Here is a 27,458-nt window from a genome sequence, read left to right as displayed (position 1 = left end):
TCACTTGATGAATGGATGCTGATTAAGAGGACCACACTGTTGGCCACTGGGGGTCACTGTTGCTCCATGGGTGCAGACATTAATGCTGTAGCATTTTAGTTTTCTAAACCTGGGGCATATCCTCTAGGAATAATCCAGGGGGCCTGAGATTATTTTATGGCTGTCAGAAGTTTGACCAAAGGAGCTTGAGTAAAATCTGTTCCCAAGCAATGCCAAATGGGACCGTGACCATACATGGGAGAAGTTTGGTTTTACTTAGAGAGCCCTATCCAGCTCGGCTCAGCATTGAAGAACGGTCACTTTTCCAAGCCCAGAATGTTTAGGAATTGCCAGTGTGGTAAGACCTTCTTCCTGAGCAATGCCACACTTTTCAACATCAGTTCTCCCCGATGTCTCTTTTAAGCAGATGAAATCCATTAGAAAGAATTTAGAAACAGGTCTTTGGTAACTTGCCAGAGATCACATGTCAATTCAGGAATGGGATTTAAGCCAAAATGCTGGCTTTTTAATGTCAAGATTTTGAGCCACGTTTCAGAGGCACCTCAGCCCCCAGTTAACTGGTATTCTAACTTTATACACCTAAAACTCCCAGGATGGGAAACTGAAACATATGGAAAGGTTAAGAGTACACAAAAGCCAAAGGAGAAGCAAATAAGTAGAAAGTTGGCACATTGTTAAAAAATAATAGGATTTTGGTGGGGGGTGGGCAGGAAAAGGGCAAATCCGATTTGTCTCATCTCATCTTTCAATTCAGTGAAAAAAATTATCCATGCATTAGACTTCAACATGGTTGCTAACGGGCACAAATTACCTTAAAGTTAGTATTGATGATGGCCAGCTCCTTTATCTACTCTTTTTTCCTGGAAGAGTAGTTAACCTACAATTAATTAACTTTGCAAAGAAGGGTATTTTCTTCCCTTAAGGATAAGAAGTCTGTCTTGTTCTATTCTGCATCTCCTGTGTCCTGTGGCATCAACACTATGCATGTAATTGACAAACTACAATTGTACTATAACCACCGTACCAATGGCCACTGTTTGCTCTTTCATTAGGATCAGGCGATTTCTTAAGAAAACTTTTGCAGCCATCCACTTATCTCTATTGATTTATTTTTAAATTCAGTCATCCAAACAGCATATGATAACACCCCAAAGGATTTTTTTAAAGCCATAGATTGTCTGACACTATTTTGTTACTGTTAATGTTTTACTGACTCCTATACCATTTAATTTTCATACATTTAAGTAGACAAGGACTTGATCCATAAATCCAGCTGTGCATTGCTTGTCCTCGGTGCTTGGAGCAGAGAAGGTTCTCTAGGCACTGAATAAATACTTGCCAAATGGATGAAATACTTATAAATAATAACATACCCTCCATTGCACCTATTTCTGTGGAAATAATTCCCATCAACAAAAATAAAAGGTTCTGAGCTAATGACCCAGCACAGATATGGAAAATATTCATGGGTGTTCCCTAGGAAAATTCCTGTCCTTTTTAAAAGCTCTAACTCACAAATGAGCAGTTTCTGGTGGGCTCACTGGAATCCAGCAAGCCCTTGATTGTCGGCGGTGTGTTTTATCAGGAACCTCTCTGTTTTCTAGGGAGTTGTCCCCTTTCTCTTTCTCACTGTGAAATCCAGCTGCCATGATCAGGAATAATTAAGCCAAACACAAAAGATCCATGTGACCATTTGCTGGTGTGGAACATTTGCCAGTCTATCACTTTCACTTGTTTTTGCCTTCCGATTACGTTTCTCAGGTCTCTCTTCACAGCAGCTTAAGAATCCCAGTGATGACAAATGCAGACCTGTGCTTTTTTTCCCGGTGCACACTCAGTTGCTCAGTCGTGTCTGACTCTTTGTAACCTCATGGACTGTAGTCCAGCAGGCTCCTCTGTCCATGTGATTTTCCAGGCAAAAATACTGGAGTGGGTTGCCATTTCCTCCTCCAGGGGATCCTCCTGACCCGAGGGATTGAACCTACGTCTCCTCTGTCTTTTGCATTAGCAGGCAGATTCTTTACCACTGAGCCACCTGGGAAGCCCTTTTCCTCCCCAGTCTCACTTTTTAATGTGGGTGAAACAGGACATCGGTATCTATTTAGGTTTTTTTTTTTTTTTTGCTTAGGTAACTCAATATATCAAGATTTAGGATTTTTAGAGTTCATCTTCATGATCAGAGATTGAAATTGGAAACCTCAGGACATTAATTGAGACTGCATCATTTTGAACGCATTCCATGTGAATTTCTTGTTTAGAAAGGATGCTTGGTTCAAAGTGTTTAGCTTCTTTGGTCCATAATTCTTTGTCTTTGCTGTTCCCAACCTTTGCACCACTCCATGCAAAAATACCTTCACTCCTCCAATCCTTGATTGGTTCCCTTGGACCACTTGTCAGCAACAATGGCTCAATCACTTTCATTTGAAATCTCTGTTTTCCATCTCTGCTTTGGTGGTGAGGGGAGGCCAAGGTCTAAGACTTGGCTACAGCTATATGGGTATTTTTCATCTCATGGCAGAATGCCAGGGTCTCTCCCTGGGGGAACAGATTGGCTGTAAGGGCTAGAAATCAGAAAAATCCAAGCTGCCGTGTCTGTGAATGAAATCTGCCGTGCTCAGGCCCTCACCTGCCAAGCTGCGGGTGATGTCCTCGAGTTGAATTCGATTACAAGTGCATTAGCAGGGGAGAGAATGTCATCAGCTCTGAGCCTTCATTCCTGACTCAGGCCATGGGGCTTTGCTCCATGCTCTCCCAGTCCAACCCACATGGGTGTGATAGCCCAGAAACTATCTAATTGGAATCAGGGAAAGGGCAAAGCCTGGAATTTGGGAAAGGCAGAGCACAGCTGTTCTGAATTACAGACAGGTTGTCGACTTTTGCAGATGAAGAGCCCGGCTCTAGAGAGCAGGCTCTCACTGGGGAGGCCAGAAGGAAGGAGGGCCAGCCGAGGAGTCTGGCCTGAGAGAACTTTTCTCTGGGGCAGAATGTATATGTATAGTCTGAAAGGTCTTTGGCACCTCACTTATTCCACATGCATTTGTACTGATCTGGTCAGAGGCCTTATTTTCCTCTGTGGTTCAAAAACTATATTTTTGTTTAAATAGTTGACTCTGGTTACCATGCTGGACACTAGGCTGATAACAGGGACAGTGATTAATTACCCCTGATGTCACAGCTTCATACCGCTTCAAGCTTCCCATCATTTTGGTGACTGTACCACTTGAAAGACACAAAGCCTGAAAGGCTTACAGGGAATCAGTAGAAAGCTTCAAAAGTTAAGCAGATCCACACAAGGTGATGAAGGACTGAGATGTCCATGTCACAGCCAGACTTCCACTCGAAACTTGGCAAAAGGAATTCTCCAGCTTGGAGAGAAGACTCCACCCTTATCCCTATTACATGACATCTCCCTGTAGTTTGGATGCCATTCCAAGGTTTGACAAATACTATCATGGGCTTCCCTGGTGGCTCAGATGGTAAAGAATCTGCCTGCAATGTGGGAGACCTGGGTTTGATCCCTGGGTTGGGAAGATCCCCTAGAGGAGGGCAAGGCAACTCCAGTATTCTTGCCTGGAGAATGCCATGGACAGAGCAGCCTGGTGGGCTACAGTCCATGGGGTCACATAAAGAGTCAGACATGACCGAGCGATTAACACAGCATGTGTTCAGTTGCTATAATGGATGCTCTCTTGATTCTACCCACCAAAGAGCTTATGAACTAGGGCTGAAGGGAGAATCCTATTTAAAGCCTTGTGACATTTAAAAAGGGATAAGAAACATTTACAAAACTTATCCTTGTCTTACATCTATTATTATTTTTTAATATTTTATTTCATATTATTTATTTGATCATGCTGCACAGCGTGTGGGATCTTAGTTCCCCAAGGAGGAACTGAATCCATGCCCCCTGCATTGGAGGCACAGAGTCTTAACCACTGGATCACCAGGGAAGTCCCACAATTTTTATTCTTTTGATCCCTACTCCTGTGTTTTTTTTTTTTTTTCCAGTTCCCTACATTGGATTTTCTATTCTCTTCAGTCTCAGCCACGGCCATTAATAATGGCAAAAAATTCATTGAGTGCCTATCAGCACAAGGTGCTCGATGATCTCATTTCCCCATCGTTTTTATAATGCAGATACTGTGATATTTTTATTTACCCTAGTACCTGTTTCAAAGATGAGAAAACTAACATACAGAAAGTTAGCGGAACTTCCCCACCTCAAAACCTCAGCGGGTAAGAAGTGGAGCCAAGTTTTAAGCCAAAAGGATTCAACGACTCAAAGGATGGTTTGCAGACCAACAGCATCAGTAACATCTAGAGGCTTGTTAGATACACCGAATCTTGGGCTTTGCCCCTGAAACCACTGGATCAGAACCTACAGATTAAGAAGATCCCTAGGCAATTTTCAGGTACCTGAAGGTTAAGAAACCCAGCTATGATCAAGCATGTACCCTTTAATCATCCTGTTACACTAACATACTTCTTTCCTTAAATTTATCTCTTCTATTCTTATCCCTCATGCGTTTTTAAATTGTTATTCTTTAGATCACTGAGGACTATGATGAAGATCTATGGAAACAGCAGCAAGGTTTTTGAACAGGAAAAACAAGCAGAGCCATTACAGATTGGAGAGGCAAATTGGGGTAATTATGGAGACCAACCCAGGTCAGCTAACTGACTGAATATGTCCATGTGATCATAGCTTTCTGGGTCCTAAAATCTGGAGTCAAGAGGAAAGAGGAAAACTTCCTCAGGCAACCTAGAAAAAAAAAATCACAGTTTAGGAGAGAGAGAGGAATTATTTGGAAAACTCAGAGACCCACTTAAAATCAGTCATCCCAGGTTTAGAGATATTTTGAATCCATTTCTGCCTCTCAGTGCCACACAGCAAGCCCCACTGTAGAGTAAAGATTCATTACTGCCTGTTATACTTGGCATCTTTTTTGGTGTGTTTTAAATGCTGTCCCAGTTTGATCAAGTTTCTATTGATCAATAAAATGTCCTTTATAATCTTTAAACAAGATAAGGCTATTTATATCATTATAAATGTCTACAATCCCTACTTTGTATTTGGGTTGACAAAACCTGGAATCCACAAGGTCTAGAAAATGTGGCAAGCTTGTTCTTCTGAGACATCCTAACAGGAAAATGGGATTTCAATCAAGTTCTTGGCCCTGAGGCTGATCTGGCCTTGCTTAGTTGACCTTCTGTCTTATGTGTGTGTTACCCTTAGCATTCCAGCGATCACAGGCCTGTAACATGAACATGCTCCTTTAAAGGCTTATAAGCACAAGTTCGTCACTCTTTGAGACAAAGGGTTTTTCTCCATTAACATACAATAGCAGAAGTTGATCCATGTCAAGTTTTGCAAAAAACTAAAACAAAACGAAACAAGCCACTCCTATTTATTCTCTGAATTCTATTGCCAGGATCACTTTTCACTGTACATCAGACTCAAATTGTTATGGGCTAAGAATGGAAGTGCAGCAATAAGCTTAACGAAGGTCAGGGGGGCACCAATATGTTTTATTAATTCTAAATTCAGAGTACAGTCACTTGGACTTGCTGTGCGAGACAGAAGTGGGGTTGGGGAGGCTTCTGAGAATATATTTGTCAGGAGGATACTGAGTACTGATAAGCTAAAGGTTCAGTCCCTATTGATTTTAGAAGAGACATGGATTAGCTCTTAGCAGTTAAAATGAGTCTTAGAAGTCGCCAGAGTCATTGTGCCCTATTCTGACTCCAGTTTTGATATTTATCAGGGAAGCAAATGAAATAAGCATCTGGTGGATTTCATGAGGCAAGTTTTCCTAGCCCAACCCTGATCCTAACCCCCGTGACGACAATTCATCTCACAAGAGACTATCAAAAATGTTCTGTATCAGGGCACCAATCCAATTAGTCCTTCCTTTTGCTCTCATGACATTCAGTCATTCCCTAAATACCCGCTGAAAGGTCAGCCTCTTACCACTGGGGGCTTCCTTGTTGTGGACAGGCATAAATTCACATGTGATCATGTAGCTGAACATGCACTTTGTTTGGAAGCAGTGCAAAAACATGTTTTATGCATACAATGTTTTCTCATATCCTTCTTCATACCAATATTGACTTCATATTACTTTAACAACCAGTAAAGAAAAACCAAACATAACCATGTTACCTATTACACTTTAGAATGCAATGAATAAAGGTCCAGATGGATTTTGGAAATGAAAACACACATTCAATTTGGGTCTTTCCACACTATGGAAATGGGAAGGACAGGACAAAAAACAATGGCTACCTTTGGCATGGGGAACTGGCACGCTCCGGAGCAGTAATAGGCATCGAAGGACTTGGGGGAAATAATCCATTCGCTCCAGCCAATATCTGCGAAGTCCACTTTAAGGTACCGTCTGGCACAATTCCGGGGTTCAATCCATTGCTTTCTTCTTGCCTTCTTCAGGGTCTGTTCATCAAACTGGAGCGTCTGACTCTTCTGCTGAGGTCCCTTCCTCTGTTTCTTTTTGTTCTTACTCTTATCAGGGGGCTGAGTCTGAAGAGTCTTGTAAGGCTTCCTCTCCTCCCATACTTCATCCTCCTTGTACTGATATTCTGCCCCAGGAAGCTCATTGTTCTGCAGAGGCAGAAGGACCCCCGTAGACCGCTTCCTTCTCCTCTGTTCAATAGAAGGGGCAGACCTACTCTGGCTGTCCAGTTTGGGCACAGCTCCAGTGGGGAAATTCCGGTGTCCTTGTAAGCTTGACACCACACTCTCCGGCTCAGAAATGGCAGCATCATTGGCATACACCAAGATATAAGGCTCAGGACTGGGTGTCATCTTCTTTGGCAGCTGGTGTCCTTTGGTAGTAATGTTAAATCCTATGAGAAACTCCTCATTTTCCTTGGCTTTCCTCAAAAGTTGGGTGATGTCTTTTGACAGCCAGGACACAAAGTCTCGATGAGGTTTCCCTCCATCTACCGAAAGATGACCCAGGAGTTGACTTTGGTTTCCACTGGATTTGAGGATCCATGCAGAGAGGTCAATCTGAATGTGTTTCCCCTGGGCATGATGTGAGCATTCCTGGGACACAGGACAACTCAGGCTTATATTTATCAGCTCTCTGATATAGAAATACAGTGTGGCAGATAAAATGTTTTCTGACTTAGTTAGAGAAGTCAGGTTAAAAATATGCAGTTCCTTGTTTTCAAGCATTCCTAGGAAGAAAAAAACAAAGGAAGTAAACAGAAGTAAACAGGACTCTCTACTTCACATCATATACAAAGATTAACTCAAAATGAATGAATGACCTAAATATAAGCACTAAAATCATAAAACTCTTAGAAGAAAACATAGTAAAATCTTCATGGCTTTGGATTTGATAGTTGGTTCTTACATATGACACTCAAAGTGCAAGTAAAAAAATAAAGAGAAATAAAAAATAGATAAATTGATAAAATAGATAAACTGGATAAAATTCATCAATATCTCAAATTATGTGCATCAAAAGATGTTATCAAGAAAGTTTGTATAACCTGCATAATGGAGAAAATATTTTCAAATCATATATAATATATGATAAAACCTAGGATCCAGGATGGGCTTTCCTGATAGGTCAGCTGGTAAAGAATCTGCTTGCAATGCGGGAAACCCCAGTTCGATTTCAGAGTTGGGAAGATCCCCTGGAGAAGGGATAGGCTACCCACTCCAGTATTCTTGGGCTTCCCTGGTGGCTCAGATGGTAAAGAATCTGCCTGTAATGCAGGAGACCGGGGTTTAATCCCTGCGTTGGGAAGATCCCCTGGAGGAGGGCCTGCAACCCACTCCTGTATTCTTGCCTGGAGAATCCTTATGGACAGAGAAGCCTGGCAGGCTACAGTCCATGGGGCCGCAGAGTTGGACGTGACTGAGTGACTAAGCACAGCATAGCACAGGATCCAGAATATAAAAATAACTCTTAAACCTCAACAACAAATAGACAAACAAACCAATAAAAAAAATAACCAAAGGATTCAAACAGACATTTCTCCAAAGACATACAAATAGCCAACAAGCACAGGAAAAAATGCTCAATATCATTAGTCATCAGAAAAATGTAAATCAAAGCCTCCATGAGGTACCATTTGACACTTATGATAATAAACAACAAAATTGTAAGTGTTCGGATGTGGAGAAATTGGAACAGTTTTACATTGCTGGTTGGAATGTAAAATGGTTCAGCTCTTGTGGGAAACAGTTTGACAATTCCTCAAAAAGTTAAACAGAGAAATGGCACATGATCCCACAATATTCCAGGTATAAACCCCAAAGAATTGAAAACAGGTATTCAAATAAGTACATGTACACACATGTTTATAACAGCACTACTCTCCATAATAGCCAAAAGGCAGAAAAATATCAATGTCCATCAATGGATTAATGGATAAATAAATGTGATATTATCTGCAAGGAGATCCAACCAGTCCATCCTAAAGGAAATCAGTTCTGAATATTCATTGGAAGGACTGATGTTGAAGCTGAAACTCCAATACCTTGGCCACCTGATGTGAAGAGCTGACTCATTTGAAAAGACCCTGATGCTGGGAAAGATTGAAGGCAGGAGGAGAAGGGAATGACAGAGGATGAGATGGTTGGATGGCATCACTGACTCAATGGACATGAATTTGAGTAAACTCCGGGAGTTAGTGATGGACAGGCAGGCCTGGTGTGTGCTGCAGTCCATGGGGTCACAAAGAGTGGGACACGACTGAAAACCTGAACTGAATTGTGATATAGTCATATAATGGAATATTATTCAGCCATAAAGAGGAATAAGGGGTTGATACATCATACAGTGTGGATGAACCTTGAAAATATTAACCTTGTGCTAAATGAAAGAAGTCAGACGTAAAGGTCTCATATTGTATGATTCCATTTATGTAAAATATCCCCAAAAGGTAAATCCACTGAGACAGAATGCAGACTGGTGTTTGCCAGGGGCTGAGAGGAGGGAGTAATGTGGAGAAAGTGCTCGATGGGTAGGGGGTTTTCCTTTGGGATAATAGAAATATTTTAGAACTGAATAAACTTGGTGATTGCCTAACATTGTGAAACTACCAAATGTTCCTGAGCTGTTTACTTAAAAATATCTCTGTTTAAGTTATGTAATTTCCACTTCAGCTAAACAAAAGATAACAGGAGTAATTTTACAAACTGGATAAAGATGAAAGCAAGGATCAGCCATATTTACTAATATTCTCTTTACTGAAATGCAAATCATAAAGTTAGTGGTATGAAAGCTGAGAGCTCTGACCTTTCTTAATGAGACTACCAAAAACTATTCCTATAAATTTGGTACAGTGTCATAATAGTGTCTTATCAGAAGCAGTGTCTAGCCTCCTGGTTACAAGCATTAGTGGAAGTAAATTCACGTTGAGTCAAGTTCTGGCTCAGCCACTTATTAACTATGTAACTGGAAAAGTTAGTGTTCTCATTCATTAAATGGAATAATAGTCCTATCATCAGAATTAAGGGCTTCCCAGATGGCAAGAGTGGTAAAGAACCTGCTTGCCAAAGCAGGAGATATAAGAGACGTAGGTTCAATCTCTGGGTTGGGAAGATATCCTGGAAGAGGGCATGGCAACTGACTCCAATATCCTTGCCTGGAGAATTCCTTGGACAGAGAAGTCTGGTGGGCTACAGTCCATAGGGTTGCAAAAGAGTCACATATGACTGAATCGAGTTAGCACACACTCAATCAGAATTAAGTGCTGCTGCTAAGTCACTTCAGTCATGTCCGACTCTGTGCAATCCCATAGATGACAGCCCACCAGGCTCCCCCATCCCTGGAATTCTCCAGGCAAGAACCCTGGAGTGGGTTGCCATTTCCTTCTCCAATGCATGAAAGTGAAAAAATAAAGTGAAGTCGCTCAGTTGTGTCCAACTCCTAGCGACCCCATGGACTGCAGCCTACCAGGCCCCTCTGTCCATGGGATTTTCCAGGCAAGAGTACTGGAGTGGGGTGTCATTGCCTTCTCCACAGAATTGAGATGTGTGTAAATCAAATCACAAAGGGTCCAGTAAGTGTTTCTTAAGTATAAATTATTATTATTATAAGTGCTGATATTAAGCATAAATTGGGGATTATACTTTCTATCTGCCTTACAAAATTAAGGGTGCAGGATGAGGGTGGGTAAGCAAGACCATATAGCTCTATCTTCAGATAGTGTATCTGAAAAAATTAAGTCACGCATTTGAAGTGTCATGAAGATAATGCTGTTTGTGGAGCTTGTCTAAAGTTTATGGGATTAGGGGCTTCCCTGGTGGTCCAGTGGTTAAGAATCTGCCTTGCAATGCAGGGGAGATGGGTTCGATCCCTTGTCAGGGAACTAAGAATGCCACATGCCATGGAGCAACTAAGCCTGCACTCTGTTAACTACTGAGCAACCTGTGCTCTGGAGCCCTAGAGCTGCAAGGAAAGATCCTACATGATACAATGAAGATCCTTCGAGCTCAACTAAGACCTGATGCAGCCAAATACATAAATACATTTTAATACAATAAAAAATAAAGTTTATGATATCACATGAATTTAAGAGGGGAATTGCTTCTCTAGAGCTTGATGAAATTATTGAAACTAGGCAACTGTATTTCCAATTTTTCAAATGCAGAAACGAGGAGTAACAGAAGGGGTGACTGATTAGCAGGGGCAGAAGCTGGTTCCTGCTCTTGAGATCATCTCATGAGCTAATAGTAAGGCTGAGGTTACACTCAAGATTCCCCAGTCCTGGGATGGGCACCAGAGCTTGAACCCTCTTCCAAACACTTGTTTCATACATAGATTTGTTCTGGAAGCATACAAGCAATTTTGAAATTATGTTATTGATCAGAAACATATTTCAGTAAAAACAAAACATTTTAGCAAGATGGGAAATTTAAAATGAGTTCACTGAGTCCCCAAGTACAGGGGAAGTTCATTTGGGACACATATTTCACTCCTTTCTAACACCGTGTAAAGGAAAAGGGGGAAACTGCCATTTGTGAAGGTTTGTATAGTCCATGAAAAAGTTGCAAGTGAAGTTGTTCAGTTGTGTCTGACTCTTTGGGACCCCACGGACTGTAGCCTATGAGACTCCTCCATCCATGGGATTTTCCAGACAAGAATACTGGAGTGGGTTGCCATTTCCTTCTTCAGTGAGATCAGGATAATATTTTATAGACTTTTATTACAAAGCCAAGGCATCAGGCTTGTTCAGATTCTAGCTCTGATTCATATCAGTTACCAGAGCATATACTTTTACCCAAATGAAAGTTAAAATGGAAGGAAAAGTATGTGGCAATCGGATGGTTGCCAAAGGAACACTCTGGAGTGCGGAAATGAACTCCAAGGGATGTGGGTGGTGGTGTCTTACTGGGGAAACCAGTCCTGCTTCTTTCCCCTACATTTGGCTTCAAACTATTTCCTTCTTACAAACACTTTGCGTCCTGCTGTTAACCAGTCTCCACTTTGGGTCTAACCTTTGATAAAATCTCATGAGTGTCTCATAATCTACCATATACCTCTTCTGATGGCTTTAATTTTAATTGATTGCCTTCCTTTGAAGTCAAAGCCCTATGGCCCAGGCTCAGCTCTACCACAGTGGCTCAGCAGGTAAAGAATCCGGCTGCCAAGGAAGGAGACAAGGGTTTGATCCTCAGATCGGGAAGATCTCTTGGAAAAGGAAATGGCAACCCACTTCAGTATTTTTGCCTGAAAAATCCCATGGACAGAGAAGCCTGGTGGGTTACAGTTCATGGGGTCATAAGAGTCAGACACGACTTAGTGATTAATCCACCACCAGCAGCTGTTCTCAGACAAATTATCTAAACTCTTCAAGCCTTAGTTTACTTACCTGTAAAATGAGCCCAGTAGTATCAGCAGAGATGCTCTGAGAATTAATTGAAAGAATGCAGGTAGTGTACACAGCACACAGGACAAAATTCAATGAATGTTAGCTAACTAGAACAGCCATGTCCAAGTAGGCACTTAAGTTTGAATTCAGATGTGCTGTAAGTATAAAACACATAGTTTTGAAGCCTTAGCACAAAAATGAGTATAAAATATCAAATGAATATTTTATATTGATTATGTGTTAAAATCATACCACTTGAAAACACTGGGCTAAATATTGTGATTATTGTGATTTATACCAAGAAATATATATTTGGTCTTTATCTTTCTTTCAGGGCCAGAATTCCTAAAACCTTTGGAATTGTCTAAGTGATGAGAGCCATAAAGTGTCCTTTCTATGCTAATGGGGTGGTTTTGGAGGCCAAATAATCTTGGCTTTCCAGGTAACTCAGTGGTAAAGAATCTGCCTGCCAATGCAGGTGACAGGGATTCCTGGATTGGGAAGATCCCATGGAGAAGGAAATGGCAACCCACTTTGTATTCTTGCCTGGGAAATCCCATGAACAGAGGCCTGGTGGGCTGCAGTCCATGGGGTCTCAAAGAGTCGGATAAAACTGAGCAACTGAGCGCCCACAACGAATGGGAGCTGGTTGCCTGGGAACTTAACCCTGTGATTAGGGGTTTGGCATTTTTCAGTCTCACCCTTAAGCCCAGATGTCTGGGTGGGAAGAGGAGCTGGAAATTAGTTACCAATGGCCAATGATTTAATCAGCCATGACTATATAGTGAGGCCTCCATACAAATCAAAAAAAACAAAAAAACAAAAAAACCCTTAAAACACAAGGTTTGGAGAGCTTGGGGGTTGGTGAATATGTGGAGACTGGGGAGAGTGACGCTCCTGGTGACAGCAAGGAATCCCCAAGCCCTTCCCCTACCTTGCCCTTTGCATCTTTTACAGCCCTGGCTGTTCCTGAGTTGTATCCTAAAGTAGGAATGTAGTGAGTAACTGCATTTCCTGAGTTATGTGAACCACTCCAGCAAATTAATCAAACCCAAGGAAGAGGTTGTGGGAACATCCAATCTGTAGTCATAAGCACAGGTAGGTCATAAGCACAGGAAGGTCATAAGCACAGGAAACCATCTGGGTTTGGGACTGGCATCTGAAGTGGAGGACAGTCTTGTAGGACTGAGCCCTTTATCTATGGAATATGGATGCTTTCTTTAGGTAGATAGTGTCAGAATTCGGTTGAATTCTCAGACACCCTGTTGGTGTTTGAGTATTGCTTGCTGGTGTGGGTGCAGAACATTTAAAATATAATATATTATAGAAAGTAATCTCACCCTTTGCTTTTCATATTTTTAATGAGGCTACTAAAACTTTTAAATTGCATACATGGCTCACATTCGTGGTTCAAAGTAACTTTCTCCTGGACAGTGGAATGACCACCATTTTTGTGGTCACGTGGTTCAAAAGGAAAGAAAAAAAGGCATTTTTTTCCCCAAATGCAGGGAAGAATTAGGAATTTGCTAAACATGAACATGCAAACCAAAATGTAAGTTGGGCAAGAGATTATTTTCTTGGAAAGCAACACACCTTCCTTTATTCAGGACATATTTCTGTGCTTAGTCACTCAGTCTTGTCCCATTCTTTGTGACCCCATGGACTGCAGCCTGGCAGGCTCCTCTGTCTATGGGAATTTCCAGGCAAGAACACTGGAGTGGGTTGCCATTTTCTTCTCCGGGGATCTCCCTGACCCAGAGATCAAACCATCTCTCCTGCGTTGGCAGGCAGATTCTTTACCAAGGCACGCTGCTGCTGCTGCTAAATTGCTTCCGTTGTGTCCGACTCAGCCCACCAGGCTCCTCCGTCCCTGGGATTCTCCAGGCAAGAACACTGGAGTGGGTTGCCATTTCCTTCTCCAATGCATGAAAGTGAAAAGTGAAAGGGAAGTTGCTCAGTCGCGTCCAACTCTTCATGACCCCATGGACTGCAGCCTACCAGGCTCCTCCGTCCATGGGATTTTCCAGGCAAGAGTACTGGAGTGGGGTGCCATTGCCTTCTCTGGCTAAGGCACAGGGAAGCCCAAATCAACTGTACTTTGGGGAAAAAGAAAAAAAGAATGAGGGTAAAAGGGATTGTTGGGGAGGCGATAAGAGGAGCACACTGTAGTTGTCAGTGATGCTGGATATCTGGAAGCTTTTGTATAAGCAATATTTCCAATGTTTTAAATGGAGATTTATAAAAAAAAAAATCCCAAATTAACCTAGTTATTCGAAGTCCTTACAGATGTCTCAGCTGCTTAAATTCAGAAAAGGAATAGACAGGGACTCCCCTGGTGGTCCAATGGTTAAGAATTTGCCTTCCTTTAAAAAAAAATAAAGAAGACTCTGCCTTTCAATGCAGGGGACGTGGGTTCCATCCCTGGTAGGGGCGCTACCACATGCTGCAGGGCAACTAAAGCTTCACACCGCTAGAGACCTCCTGTGCAAGTATTTTTTTAAAGAATTTAAATTTTAAATTTTATTAATTAATTAAATTTATTATTTAATTTAAATTTAATTTAAATTAATTAAAATTTAAATTTTAAAAAATTTTTTAAAAAAAAGGAATGGCCAATTGACATTTAGCTCCTAACTTACAGCATTATATGACCCCTGGCACGCAAAGCCTTTGCCATTCCCACCCAGGTGAAGGAATACATTACCTCTGCCTGCCCTAGATTTCCCTCCTCCCCACCTTTTTTAAAACAATAAGTCTCCACCATTTCACAAACCATTCCTTGATTTCTTTAACCCATACTTTATTTTTGTCTTCCCTGAATTTAAAGCATTTCATTTCCATACAAGTCAATGCTCTGTTCCCCAAAACAAGTCAACAAATACTCTCCTGCAGGATGAAATATATGCTAATAGTATCTGTTCCATTACTCGCATGCCTTTTTTGATTTTATATTAACTGTTCAAAAAAGTATCTTTTCCTATACTTAAGGAGTTTTCCAATAGCCTTCTCTCTCTTTACTGTGCAAAGCACAGATTTGTCTGTGAAAAAGATATCTATGTTGGCATATCAGTGAATGGAAAATGCTTTCCTGTTCACTTTTTCCATTCTTCTGAAATATTCTGATATTAACCTATTTGGAATCAATGAATCTGAAAATTGAGGCATACTTTCTGATTACTAAGAGCAAAATATAATAATAATATTATTAAAAGCAATGGCAAGTGTTATCAGGTTACAGAACAAAGGTTTATGTATTTTCAGGATGCACTTTGTAGTCTTCAGGTACTAGAGAGCATTAACTGTGTGCCACACAATTCAATCATATCTACAATTGCATGCTTATTCTGGGTGCTCTAACTTTAACTAGTTTATTAAAATAAAAGAAAGTAGCTAGGAAAGTAACCTAGATGTTGGTCTTAAAGTTATTTCTTACGCATTTGAGTTACAGAATACCTGCTCTGGAGGAAAGAAAAACAAAACAAAACAAAAAACCCAAAAAACGTTAACCAATGACTTAAGAATTGTTTACAAATACTCGAGGGGCCGTAGAGAGATCAGGGTTTTTCTTGTCAGTGTCAAAGATGAGAATTAGGTCTAAAGGTGATAGCTGAATGGAGGCAGAATCCAGGTCAAGGTAAATAATGACTGTCTAAGTGTGTAGCCTGATGATGAGACCCTTCTATGGGGTCAGGCAGACAGAAGAGAGACGACCATAATTCAAGACTTACCAAAGGATCTCTTTATAGTAGGGAAGGTGTGAAAGGTGAACTAGATAACCTCTCAGATCTCCTGCAAGGAACTATAATCGGCTTTAATTTCAGCTCTTTCCAAGGTACTGTTTTTAGATGTCAAAATGTAACTACCAATAGGTGGTGCTGTTTTCTTACTGTTTGCTGAGCACTAGCATTGGCAACCCACTCGTGTTCTTGCCTGGAGAATCCCAGGGACGGGGGAGCCTGGTGGGCTGCCCTCTATGGGGTCGTACAGACTCGGACATGACTGAAGAAACTTAGCAGCAGCAGCATTCATTGTAGAGGGCTTCCCCCAAGGCTCAGCAGTAAAGAATCTGCCTGCAGTGTAGGAGATGCAGGAGACTTGGGTTCAATCCCTGGATCGAGAGATCTCCTAGAGGAGGGTGTAGCAACCCACTCCAGTATTCTTGCCTGGAGAATCTCATGGACAGAGGAGCCTGGCGGGCTATAATCCATAGAGTTGCAGAGTTGGACACAACTGAAGCGACTCAGCATGCATGCATACACATTCATTGTAGAAATAAGAAAATGAAGGGCCTTAAAAGTCAGCCAGCCAGTGAGCATTGATTTTGGAGAGGAACCCAGGTCTTCTGTTACCTACATAAAAAAATTTTTTTTGGGGGGGGTGGGTCTGGTTATCAGATAAAGGCAGAACATCTATTTGTTTTCTTCTGAAAAGAAAGCACCTGCTCCTCAAGAAACCCAGGACTCTGCAAAGAAAGTAAGACCTGGGACCAGCCCTACTATTGTTAACAGTTCAGTTCCTCTCAGGGAGGAGTCGAGGCGGGGCCCGGGGAGTGGGGAGTGGGAGGTCACCTTCGTGCTGGCCCACACAGAATGTTTTCAAAGGGAAATAGAACGTACAATGGAAAGCTTTCTATGTAAAGTCTGATTTTAAAACAAATAGACTAAATGAAATCTTGATGATTAGTTAAATCCCCAGGAAGCAGCGAAAACATTTTAGTCATACAGAAAATATGTAACTAAGAACAACTCTTTTTTTTCCATCCCTTTCTCCAAACAAAGCACAGCTGCTAGAAATGCCGGGGTGCCTAGGACAGGGCCATATATGCTCATAGTCACGGGCTGAATACTCTCTGCTGATTATGGCGCCAAGGCTACAGTTCCTCTATGCCACCTTCAGTTTCCAGGCATCAAGAGATGGAGAGCTTCTAAATAGAACACAGTCAGAATGTTGTTTTTCTTGCAGAGTTCCAGTCAAATGACTGAGTTTTATGGGATCTCAAAACAACCATCCTCTATGTCCAAAGTAAAACATGGCCAAAGATGATATAATGTATGTTTTTCTAGAACAACAAAATGTTCACTAATCAAGTTTATCTACTCTCAGCCTCCACCCAAGGGCATTCCTAGACTGTGAGCTCTCAGAGGGTAGACCCATGTCCAGATAAATCTTTGAACTCCTAGCACTTTGCGTGGTCTGGAGCATTGATATCCTGAAAAATATTTTAAAATATTTAACAATGAATGAGCCACTGTTCAAACTTACCAGATTCTTGAGTGTTTCCTACTTCACAACAAAGTGAAAAAAATTTTAAGCTCCCAAAGCAAAAGGCCTTCTGGGCAATAAGTATCCTATGGAGTTTCATTTCATCAGGAGAAAAACATTACTAGAACAGTGTATAAAGTAGAAAGGCTTTGTCCCACATCTTCATGGTAAAATGTCTCGGGGAAACTCTTAAACTGAAATTTCTTTCAATTATTTTTAAAGCATCTGTTGCCTGGCTGATAGCTTTTCTACTATCTTCTCTTACCTAGTCCCCTGAACACCTAATTCAGCTCAACTGAATTATTTCCCGAGCGCCTACTGTGTGGCCACCTATGCCAGGCCCTCAGAATACAAGCTTGAAATGAAATATGCTATTTGCTCTCCAGAAACTTGATCCCTGCCCTATCACCTATTTTCTAGCAAACCTATTAGGCCCCGAACTCTGCAGCTGGGAAAGAAGGGTTAGACGTCTTTATTAACTTACTTTTGAACTCCTCCCCAGGGTAAAGCTGTCATAAAAACATTAATATACCATCCAAAGTGAAAGAAACTTACCCTTATATAAATTAATAAACCATTTGTCCAGGGAAAGACCCACTAAAACGGCCAGATGAGACCAGAACTAGGAGGTTAATCAATCTTGAATTTCAGACGCCTGTTATAAGATAGTCAACACTCCAGGGATGTTGAGTTTAGAGCAGTGTCTCAGACAGGTGTCAGAATCACCTTACTGGCTTCTGAAAACTGAGGCTTCTGTGCCCACCCTCAGAGTGCGATTCAGATGGTCTGGGTGGGCTGGAGGATTTCTAACAATTTCCCTGGGTGATGTTGATGCTGCTAACCCAGGGACCATACTTGGAGAAAAACTAACTTCAAGAAATCACTATAAAGAGGTGCAACTCTGCTCCATGCAGCCACCAAGGTCAGGACAGAAACAGTAATTTCTTGAATGGAAATTTGGCATAGATTGTATTACAAGAGGACTACGGCCTCTTCATGCTTACATTGCTATCCAGATATATCCTCTGCGCCACAAACAACTGCGTGGTATTACTGTGTTAGGTATGTTTAAGGTTTTGTGGGGAGCGAGAGAAAGACAGTATCTCAAAGTATCAAGACAATCTCATTTACATGGGACTTCCAAATGCATTTTTGCATTTGATTTTTTCAACTACATTTCACCATCTTTCTGAGACTAGCACAGTAGGTATGAGTTAACCCATTTGATAGGCCTGGAAATATTAGATGACTTTATTAATTAACAATGCAGCCAAGATCTCTTAATGCTCTTAATCCTAGATTCTCTAGGAATCTCTTCTCTTCTTGAAAACCATTTATCTTAACCCATACCTAAGTGCAGCAATTATACTCCATTCAGTCTTTAGATTAATTCCATGCAATTAAATTAAAATTTTCTTGGCCGAAAAAGCAAATAAGTTCGTGTTGGGCCTCAGTAGTTTTAACTTTAAATCAGAGGACTGGGCAGAGAATCTCTCATTATTAAAGCTATTGGATACAATCATTTTATAAATGGAACATTTAACATTTACTCACTATAATATTTAAAGTCATACTTAATATTTACTCCCTCAGGAAAGTAAGAACATATTGAAGTCAGAAATATAGTAGGATCAGTTTGTCCAAACACTTTATTAATAATGCCCAAGCAAAACCAAGGCATTGCATTATTGTGGTTCTACTGCCAAGAAACAATAGATCGTAAAGGAAGGTAGATCACTGAAGGATCCAATAAAACACAGGGTCAATTGGCTTTATGACTTACATGTGGACGTTTTAGACAAATAAAGAGACATCCACGCCTTTAATAATATCATCCCTGAAAATGTGTGTTGCCAAGAGCGCTTTAGGTACCAATATCCTAGGACACAACCACTACTAACATATTACGAGACTAGTGGCTTTATGGATTTCTAAGTATAGCCCATAGGTGAGGGCTCTTTGGTCACAATGTCATAGTTTACTACAGTCCAAAGTAGATATTACCTTGGTAAACTTGTGTCACTTGATTAATACTATGTCACTGTGTCCATTACAAAACTCTATTTTCATGGGTTAGGAACATAATCATAAAAATTCACTCTGAATTGAAACTCGGCATAGGAAATTTCAAATAGAAACTATTTATGAAGCCAAACTTCTTTCCATCATATCACTGAAATAAAGTTACCAAGATCCTGATTACTGTGCTATGCTTGCTAAATCGCTTCAGTCATGTCCGAGACTTTGTGTGACCCCATGGACTATACCCTGATAGGCTCCTGTGCCCGTGGGATTCTCCAGGTAAGAATACTGGAGTGGGTTGCCATGCCTTTCTCCAGGGCACCTTCCAGACCCAAGGATTGAACCTGTGGCTCTCATATCTCCTGTTTGGCAGGTGGCTTCCCTGGTAGCTCAGGCGGTAAAGCGTCTGCCTACAATGCGGGAGAGCCGGTTCAATCCCTGGGTTGGGAAGATCCCCTGGAGAAGGAAATGGCAACCCATTCCAGTATTCTTGCCTGGAAAATCCCATGGACTGAGGAGCCTGGTAGGCTACAGTCCATGGGGTTGCAAAGAGTTGGACATGACTGAGCAACTTCCCTTTCACTTTTCACTTTCATGAATTGGAGAAGGAAATGGCAACCCGCTCGTGTTCTTGCCTGGAGAATCCCAGGGACAGGGGAGCCTGGTGGGCTGCCATCTATGGGGTCATACAGAGTCGGACACAACTGAAGTGACTTAGCAGCAGCAGCAATGCCATCTGGGAAACCTAGGATATACAAATTTAATGGATGGGAAAACCTTCAAAATTTTAGGAGAAAAGTTCTGATGTTGGGGCAGAAAAATCCTGAATAGCATATACAAAATTGCTCAATAATTTTCATTAGGCTTTTTGATAGGTATGAGTTTTATTATATCTAATAAATACAACAAACAATGGGATTATATAAGGGCTTTAACAGGTATCTATAACCAAGGGATTGATGATGATAAAACATTAACAAAATGATAAGTATGATCTCTAGTGAATTTTTCCACAAATAAAGAAGGCTTTCTTCTAAAAGAATAATAACAGATTGATGTAAAATAATAAATACTAATCCTATAGAAGAAAATAATGGAGAATTCATAAAAATCGGCAAAATAAAATTTAATGACAGAGGCTCTAAAATTACATCCAGAGAAATTTAAAACATGAAATCAGGAAGATGGTCCAGTTGGCCCTTGGTATTCTCAGAGAACTGGTTGCAGGACCCTTGCAGATACCAAAATCCACAGATGTTTAAGTCCCTAAAATTAAATGGCATTGTATCTGCATATAATCTACATACATGCTCCTGTATACATTAAATCATCTCTAGAGTATTTATTATTCAGCAAAATCAAGTTCTGCTTTTGAGAAATTCCTGAAGTTTTTCCCTGTGAATATTTTTAATCTGTAGTTGGATCCCTGGTACCCAGGGATATGGAGGGCTAACTATACAATGCCAACTGGACTCAAGTCCAAAAACTAACAGTGTAAGTAAATATCCTGAGTAAACAAATGAGAAATGAGATAGTGTTCAGTCATAAGATTCACTTGAATTTTGCGTATCTTCTTTCTTGAGAAATTAGGAAGAATCTGAACCAGTGTTTCCCCAGATAGATGTCTCAGAACCACAATTCTCTAAAGTACTCTCATGAGGAGAAAGTGATCCACTCTTTAGAGGGTTCACGAGCTTTTTAAAGGCCCTGAAAGGTCCCAAAGTAAACTGATAACTTTTCCCAAACTTACTTGATCATGGAATGCAATTTTATGTAACATCTTTCAACGACTTTTAAATACCCTCTTTTACAAAATCTTCTCCTAGAAAATCAGATAAGATGATTAGAAATTTTGAGATGAGCTCAGTATGTTTGAAAACTTGTCTGGCAAATATATCATGATGTCCATTTCTTCTTCCATTTAAATAAAGGGTTGGGCTTGCTTTCTTTATAGCCTCTTTCAAACATGAAACTGTATAATTCCAAAACGTTTAAGATCAGGTCTGACATTCACGTCTCTAGCTAATTTTTAGAAAAACCTGAACTGGGTCAATCAAATGCTTATAAACTTCCACCACTTAGATAAAATGTCTGTAACCCTTTTAATATATTCTCAATTATGTACATAGTTTTAATGTACAAATATTCCCTGAGTGAATTATCTACTTAGGGGACTTTTTTCATTGATCCTCATGTTCTCCTGGTCTCTCTGAGTGTGTCTAACCATACTAAAGAGATAAATTTAAATTATTTTTAATGTAACAGTCTTTTTCTTTTCCATTAGCATAGATAATCTAGAATTCATGGCATTATGGATTTTTAAATGTCAGAGATTGTAAAGCTGTCTTGATTGTTACAGTAAAAACTTCATTAAGGGCTATCATGTATTCAAAGTAGAGTGTAATTCAAAGCAGCTGCACATCCAGTTCTCCCTCTCCAGATGTACTATTGTTCTCTGAATAAAAACATCAGATAATCTAAGTATTCTTTAATTTCTAGGTGCCAGAAATTTCTAGGTAACTCTGTTTTAATAATGTTGTAATAGCCCCTTGCCATCAAACCCACCAACAATGATGCTTCCCCACCCCCAGTCCATGCATTTTACAAAACTGACTCCTATTAGAACGATTGTTCAGCCCATCACTACATCCTTTCTAAAGCCTTATATTTTAGCCTTGCACTTCAGAAACATGTCACATTTTAATTCTTCATTTTTAAAGATTTTTGGTTACAGTAGGAAAGACTCTCTTCTTTCTCACTGAAGGAAAATATTCACTTTGGGGTCTGACTTTTCTCAACTTTCTTTTCCTTCTGTCTATAAAGTCTGTGTCATTTTTCTTGAAAGGTGACATAAATCCACTGAAATGCAATCTTTTGTAGTTATATGTCATAAATTAAAATAATGATAGTTTCCTAATAAGAACAGCTGTGCGTTAATCACTTTCCCTAAAGAGGTTAAATTTATGATTAAGAAAAATAAGATTAAGTGACTATGGAAATGATGAGAAACTAATGAACACAAAGTATGTATCTTCAAGGATCAAGCCAGGAGAAAACCTCATGCAAAATATTCTTCTTTCATTACATAGAAGCCAAGGACAACTTCAACTAAGACGAAAATAAAAGCTGATTTCATGTCCCTCTTGTCTTCCTTCGAGATGGTGTGTTTTTCTAAAGCCAAACTTCTCTGTCATCAATAATTTTGTAAATTACCTTTTACAAAGGGAAAGATAAAACCTATCTTTATATAAACACTTACACACCACAAAAAGACGTATGAGTGCTCCAAACTTATGGTTTTGGCACACCAACTGCATAGCATTGAGGGAGGAGAAAGGGGTTAGCAGAAAGTGTATTTAGGATGAATGCCACCCACCATCAAGTAATGGTTTAAGTAGAAGGTAATCAGAGGGAGACCACAGCAGCTAAATTTCAACCAAAGATATTCTAGGTTTAGAACAATAAATAATTTTAATCAGGTATGTTCCAAGGAGCAAAGAGGACTCTAAGGCTATAACTCAGCCTGAATAAGCACGGGGAAAGTGTGCCGAATCAGCAGCCACTCCATAGACAACAGCACACACCTGACCTTCCATTAAAATCTGTAACATCGTTGGTCCAGAGAAGCACATATGTTTGTGAAACCTCAACACTGTGAACTGGAAAACATATCTAATTTATTAAAGCAGACAGCATCTTTCACCTACGTTAGAACGCATGTCACAAGATGAAGGGTGTTAGGGAAATGCTGATACATATAAAGGAGAGAGACACACGAAAGCCTTAGCACCTTCCTGGAGTTGGGCCTTATTAAAACCAGAACTGCTTTTAATAAGGTCTTTTTAGTGTGTTAGTAACTAAACTCTTGGAAGGAGTCCAACATGAACCACCTCTCCAGGAGTTTCCAGTATAGTAACAGGACACTTCAGCTTCCACAAAAACCAGTGTCTACATTTGATAAATAAGTCATTAAGACAGTCTCTAGGATGCTAAAGGAATTACTTTTCTTATCAGGGCGCACAGCCTTGTATATATGCTTTCAGCTGCAATTCATCATTTCAAGGGAACTTATGGCCTCCGTATCAGAGTTTATCATTTGATGGTCTAAGACTACAGAGAGGCTGATAAGGGACACTCTGAAATTATAATGCATAGAGTGAGCTGAAGCCAAAGAGTAAATGGGGCCTGAGATATTCAAATCCTTATCCATCTCTCACTCACGGTTCCCTCAGTCTAAAACAAACATACAAAAACACTATAGAATAGGTGTGAATGAATCAAACTCACATGCCACCTCCAAACCTTGTGATTCATACTAAAAATCTGTGATTCCAAAAATACTATTCATCTCTTGGGTGCCTTGGAGACTCCCTAGGAATATTACCAAGAAAATGCAGATAGAGGTAAGAATGATTAGATTATCTTCACTATTGCCACCTGCCTTGCCCACCCAACTTCTCTGGTTTCTTCCACACTGTTTTTTCATGGAGCTCTGCCCTTGGAGTTGCACTGAACAGGCCAGTCACTGGTGTGGTCAGCTGTCAGGACAGCCTTCTCCAGGGGCTGACACACCAAGAGTAGGCTTCTCTTTCCTTAGCAGAGGCCACCTCCTTATAGATCATGCTCGTGGTTTTCAGAAAAAAGCGAAATCTGATTCAGCTCAGGCTCCAGCTAGAGACTTCTGCATTAGAAAGCATAATTCACATTTATTGTAAATGTCATCAAGGCTAGGTGCTCTAGAGTGTATTTACACTGTCAGCCTAGGGCTTTCCTTGATGAATGCTTTCGTGGTGTTCCTCTTTTCCAGGAGTCCTACGTATCAAAGCTTTGGGAGATGTCTTTCTAGTGATTCTGACAGAATTGAGAGCATCAGGCATGGCCTCCTAACTTGAAGATTCTTGGCTATTTTTCAATTCTTGGCTATGGTTCACTGAGGACAGGCTTTGCAGTTACATTTCCCTTCATCGTGAATGCAGTGAACAAAAAAGCCGGGTGCATCCTCAAAGCATATAAACCGAGTTAGCGTCCAGGAAACTTTCCCTCAAGCTGTTAGCACAGGGGAGGCAGGCTGTTAGCATAAGTTATTCGCTTCACCACAGGGGCCAGGAGAAACCTTGTTAAGCCATGAATTTCAGCCCACAGTGATCTGTGTGTTGAAAATGGGATGAGCAAATTTTCATCGGCAGATTCCAAGAGGTGTTTACATCCACCGGCTGCTCGCCTCCGTCCCAACTCCTCCCAGGGTGGGTGGTACAGTCCCCTGTTTGCCCAGATGGGTTTTAAATAATCGAAACACCCGAGCACCTGGTTTAGTCTGCGTTGTTTGCCACCAAGGGACTATCAAGTAGAAAGTGTCAAATATAAACACAGAGGACGCCAGTTAAGAGAAGGTGGAAGGTCTGGAGAAGCGACTGTCTTAAAGGGCTAAGGGGAAGGCATCTAGTTCAAGTGTGACTTTTCTCTCTCGTGCCCTGGGGTTGGCATAAAATAACATCTGCCTCTAGGTAAACACGGCTATAGCCCTGTCCAAGGCAATTTCCGCTGACCGACTTAAACGTCGGCATAGGTTGCCCCAGAGGAGCCCCAGACACCCAGGGCAAGAGGACCCCCCTGGACAGGGTCGGGGGCAGCCCGGTTTCCTGCGCTTCCTTCTTCCAGCCGACCCGGTTCAGGTCTCGGCGCCCTTCTCTCCCACTTCTCCCTCTCCGTTCAGACTCTAGAATTGGGCTGATTCTTACTTAGGTCACGGATGGAATGCGGGATGTGACGGCACCGAGGGGCTGAGGGGAGGGTGAGCTGCAGGGCGAGGGAGCGTCTCTAGGTAACGCGGGGGGCAAACGAGGAAGCCGTGGGGGGGTGTCCCGGGAGACCCCTGGGACGGGATCGCGGAAAGGGGGCGCCCGGCACTCACCTGCGGCTCCGGCTCGAAAGCTGCGAACCGTGTTGCCCTCGCGCAGCGGCTCGGGGCGCAAAGACGGCGAGCCCCGCTCCGAGTTCCCGGGCGTCCGCGCCTCCTCCGTTCGGCCGCCGCTGTACCTGTCGTAGAGCCGCAGCATGTGCTCCGACACCTGGTCGAGGGGCTGCAGCGGGGATTCGGGGCCGCCACCTGCCGCGCGGTCGGCCGGCACAGCCACGCGGAGCTCCGGGAAGGGCTGTCTGAGTCTCTGTCCCTGCGCCAGGCTCACACACAAGCAGCTCAGCCACAGATGGAGCAGCCCGCGCGCCCCGGCCATCGCGAGGTCCGCTCCGCTGCTGCGTCCTGGGAGAAGGAGGGGAGGTCCCTCCGAGGCGCGGACCGTGTGCCTCCGAGGTCCCTCCGGCGGCGGAGCCGAGGGTGGAAACTCTCAACTAGCTGGGGCGAGGGCGCCCGGAGCCCGGACGCTGCCCGAGCAGGACCACGATGGGCCCCACTCTTGGCGCCGGCCGATCGCGGGCCGGCAGGTGGGCTCTTCCCCGGCGGCCGCGCGGACCTCACCCGCGCAGGGCGCTGCCGGCGCCGTCTCCCCTCGGACTCCCAGCCAGAGCTGAAGTCGCGGCGTGTGTGGCTGGCGTGTTTTCTGATCTATCTGTACCCTCCCTCCCCGCTTTATTCTCGGGAACACCCGGCCGAAGCGGGCGCGCAGGGCACCGTGACTTAGCGCTGCGTCGGGCGAGAAGCCGGAGCCAGGCGAGCGGAGCGCGGACCGAAGGGCGCTCACTCGTCTTTTGCAAGGATTGGAGCAGCCGCGGTGCGGCCGGTCCGAGTTTTGAGTGTTTGCGTGTGTGTGTGTGTGTACGTGTGCGCGTGTGCGTGTGTGTGGTGTGCAACAGAAGGAGGGGGGAAGAGGGGGAAAGAGAGAGAGGGAGAGAGAGACAGACTCGGTTCCCTGGCTGATCTGTACCGTCCGCAGCCAATCTCGCGCTCTCCCTCGCCCTGGAAGGCAGCAGGGACCGCGCTCTACCCCCGAGAGAAGGGAAGGGGGAAGTAGCCAGTTAGCCAGCAGGGGGAGGGCGAGAAGAGGAAGTAGAGGTGGGGTTGGTAGAGGGGAGGAAGTGGGGGAAGGAGAAGGTTCAGGAAGAAAGAAAGGGTAGGAGGCACGGGGTATTATTATTTTTTAATCTCTTCAGGAACATTGGCTATGTCCCTGCCAGCAAGAAGGGAGAGGAAAAATAAACTTCCTGGATTCTTTCTCCTCTGATTCCAATCAAAATCAAGTCGTGAACAGAAAATACCAACCTCAGTTCCTTTCCTGGGCCTCTGGGGATCAGGTGGCGGACCACGCACCTGCACCTGTGCGGGTTGCCAGCTTCCCCAGGCTCCCCGAGAGCTTACCAGTCAAAGCTCCTTCTCTTCTGCATCTTCCCTTTGCACCTCCTCCACTCTCCACCCAGTCCCCCGGTTCCCAGGAAATAAATATGCGCCAAATCGACTCAGTCCCATCTTAAAACAAATAAACAAGCAAACACCCTGCAAACACCCCCCAACCCCCGCCACATTCCCCCTCAAGAGGATTCTCTGCAGGATTGTGGGTGGTGGTGAAACAGAAGGATTTCTGGGAGAGGCTGAAATCCAGAGCGGACTTTCAGAGTTGCTAATCATGCCTTAGTTACTCACTGTTCTTTTGATATCAAGTGTGCTATCTTGAAACAACTTTTGCAGTAAAGCCCATTTTACAGATGAGGAAACTGAGGCAAACACTCTCCCAGATGGCAGAGCTGAGCTCCTAACTCAGGGAATCTGATTCCTGAGCTCAAGCCTTTAATCATCTCATTATCAGAAATGAAGCTAGCATTTAAAGTGAAGCTTCAGTGTGACAATTCATGTAAATATTCTTAGCAGAGGCTTCCCAGGTGGTGCTAGCTGAAGAGAACCCGGCTGCTAATAATGCAGGAGACATAAATGACTTGGGTTTGATTCCTGGAATCTGGAAAATCCTCTGGAAAAGGGGACGGCAACCCAATACTGGACAAGAACTCCAGTATTCTTGTCTGGAGAATCCCATGGAGAATCCCATGGAGCCTGGCAGGCTGCAGTCCATGGGCTTGCAGAGAATCGTACTTGATTGAAGCGACTTAACAGGCTGGCACATTTTTAGCACAGTGCCTGGCCTGGTGCAGTAAAGACTTCAGTAAACGTCAGTTGCAACTTATCTGTTCCCTCAATGGGAGCAGAGTAGAGTTTATGAAAAAGAATACAGGCTGTAGTATCACAGTGGGCTTCCAAATCTCCATTTCTTCTTTGAAGGTGAATAAGGACATGTCCCTTTCAGAGTTTTGCTTGGATGACAATAGAAGACAGGGTTAAAGTGACTGGCACCCTGGCTAGCTTTCAGTGGAGACTC

General features: G+C 42.5%; 1 protein-coding gene across 1 annotated transcript in view; it reads right to left on the bottom strand.

Annotated features, from left to right (window-relative positions):
• The window catches only part of BMP3 (bone morphogenetic protein 3), a 31,445-nt gene extending 5,943 nt beyond the window's left edge, over positions 1–25,502 (bottom strand). Inside the window, exons 1-2 of the mRNA XM_070372573.1 lie at positions 25,049–25,502; positions 6,287–7,200 (exon numbers count right to left, since the gene is read on the bottom strand). Coding sequence (XP_070228674.1) covers positions 6,287–7,200; positions 25,049–25,370 — 1,236 coding nt within the window. The 5' untranslated portion in view covers positions 25,371–25,502. The remainder of the gene's footprint in view (positions 1–6,286; positions 7,201–25,048) is intronic.
• Between the last annotated feature and the right edge of the window lie 1,956 nt (positions 25,503–27,458).

Source organism: Bos mutus, chromosome 6 (genome assembly GCF_027580195.1).
Source record: "Bos mutus isolate GX-2022 chromosome 6, NWIPB_WYAK_1.1, whole genome shotgun sequence".
Taxonomy (NCBI): domain Eukaryota; kingdom Metazoa; phylum Chordata; class Mammalia; order Artiodactyla; family Bovidae; genus Bos; species Bos mutus.
Note: the sequence above shows the minus strand (reverse complement) of the source record. Positions and strands in the feature narration are given on the sequence as shown.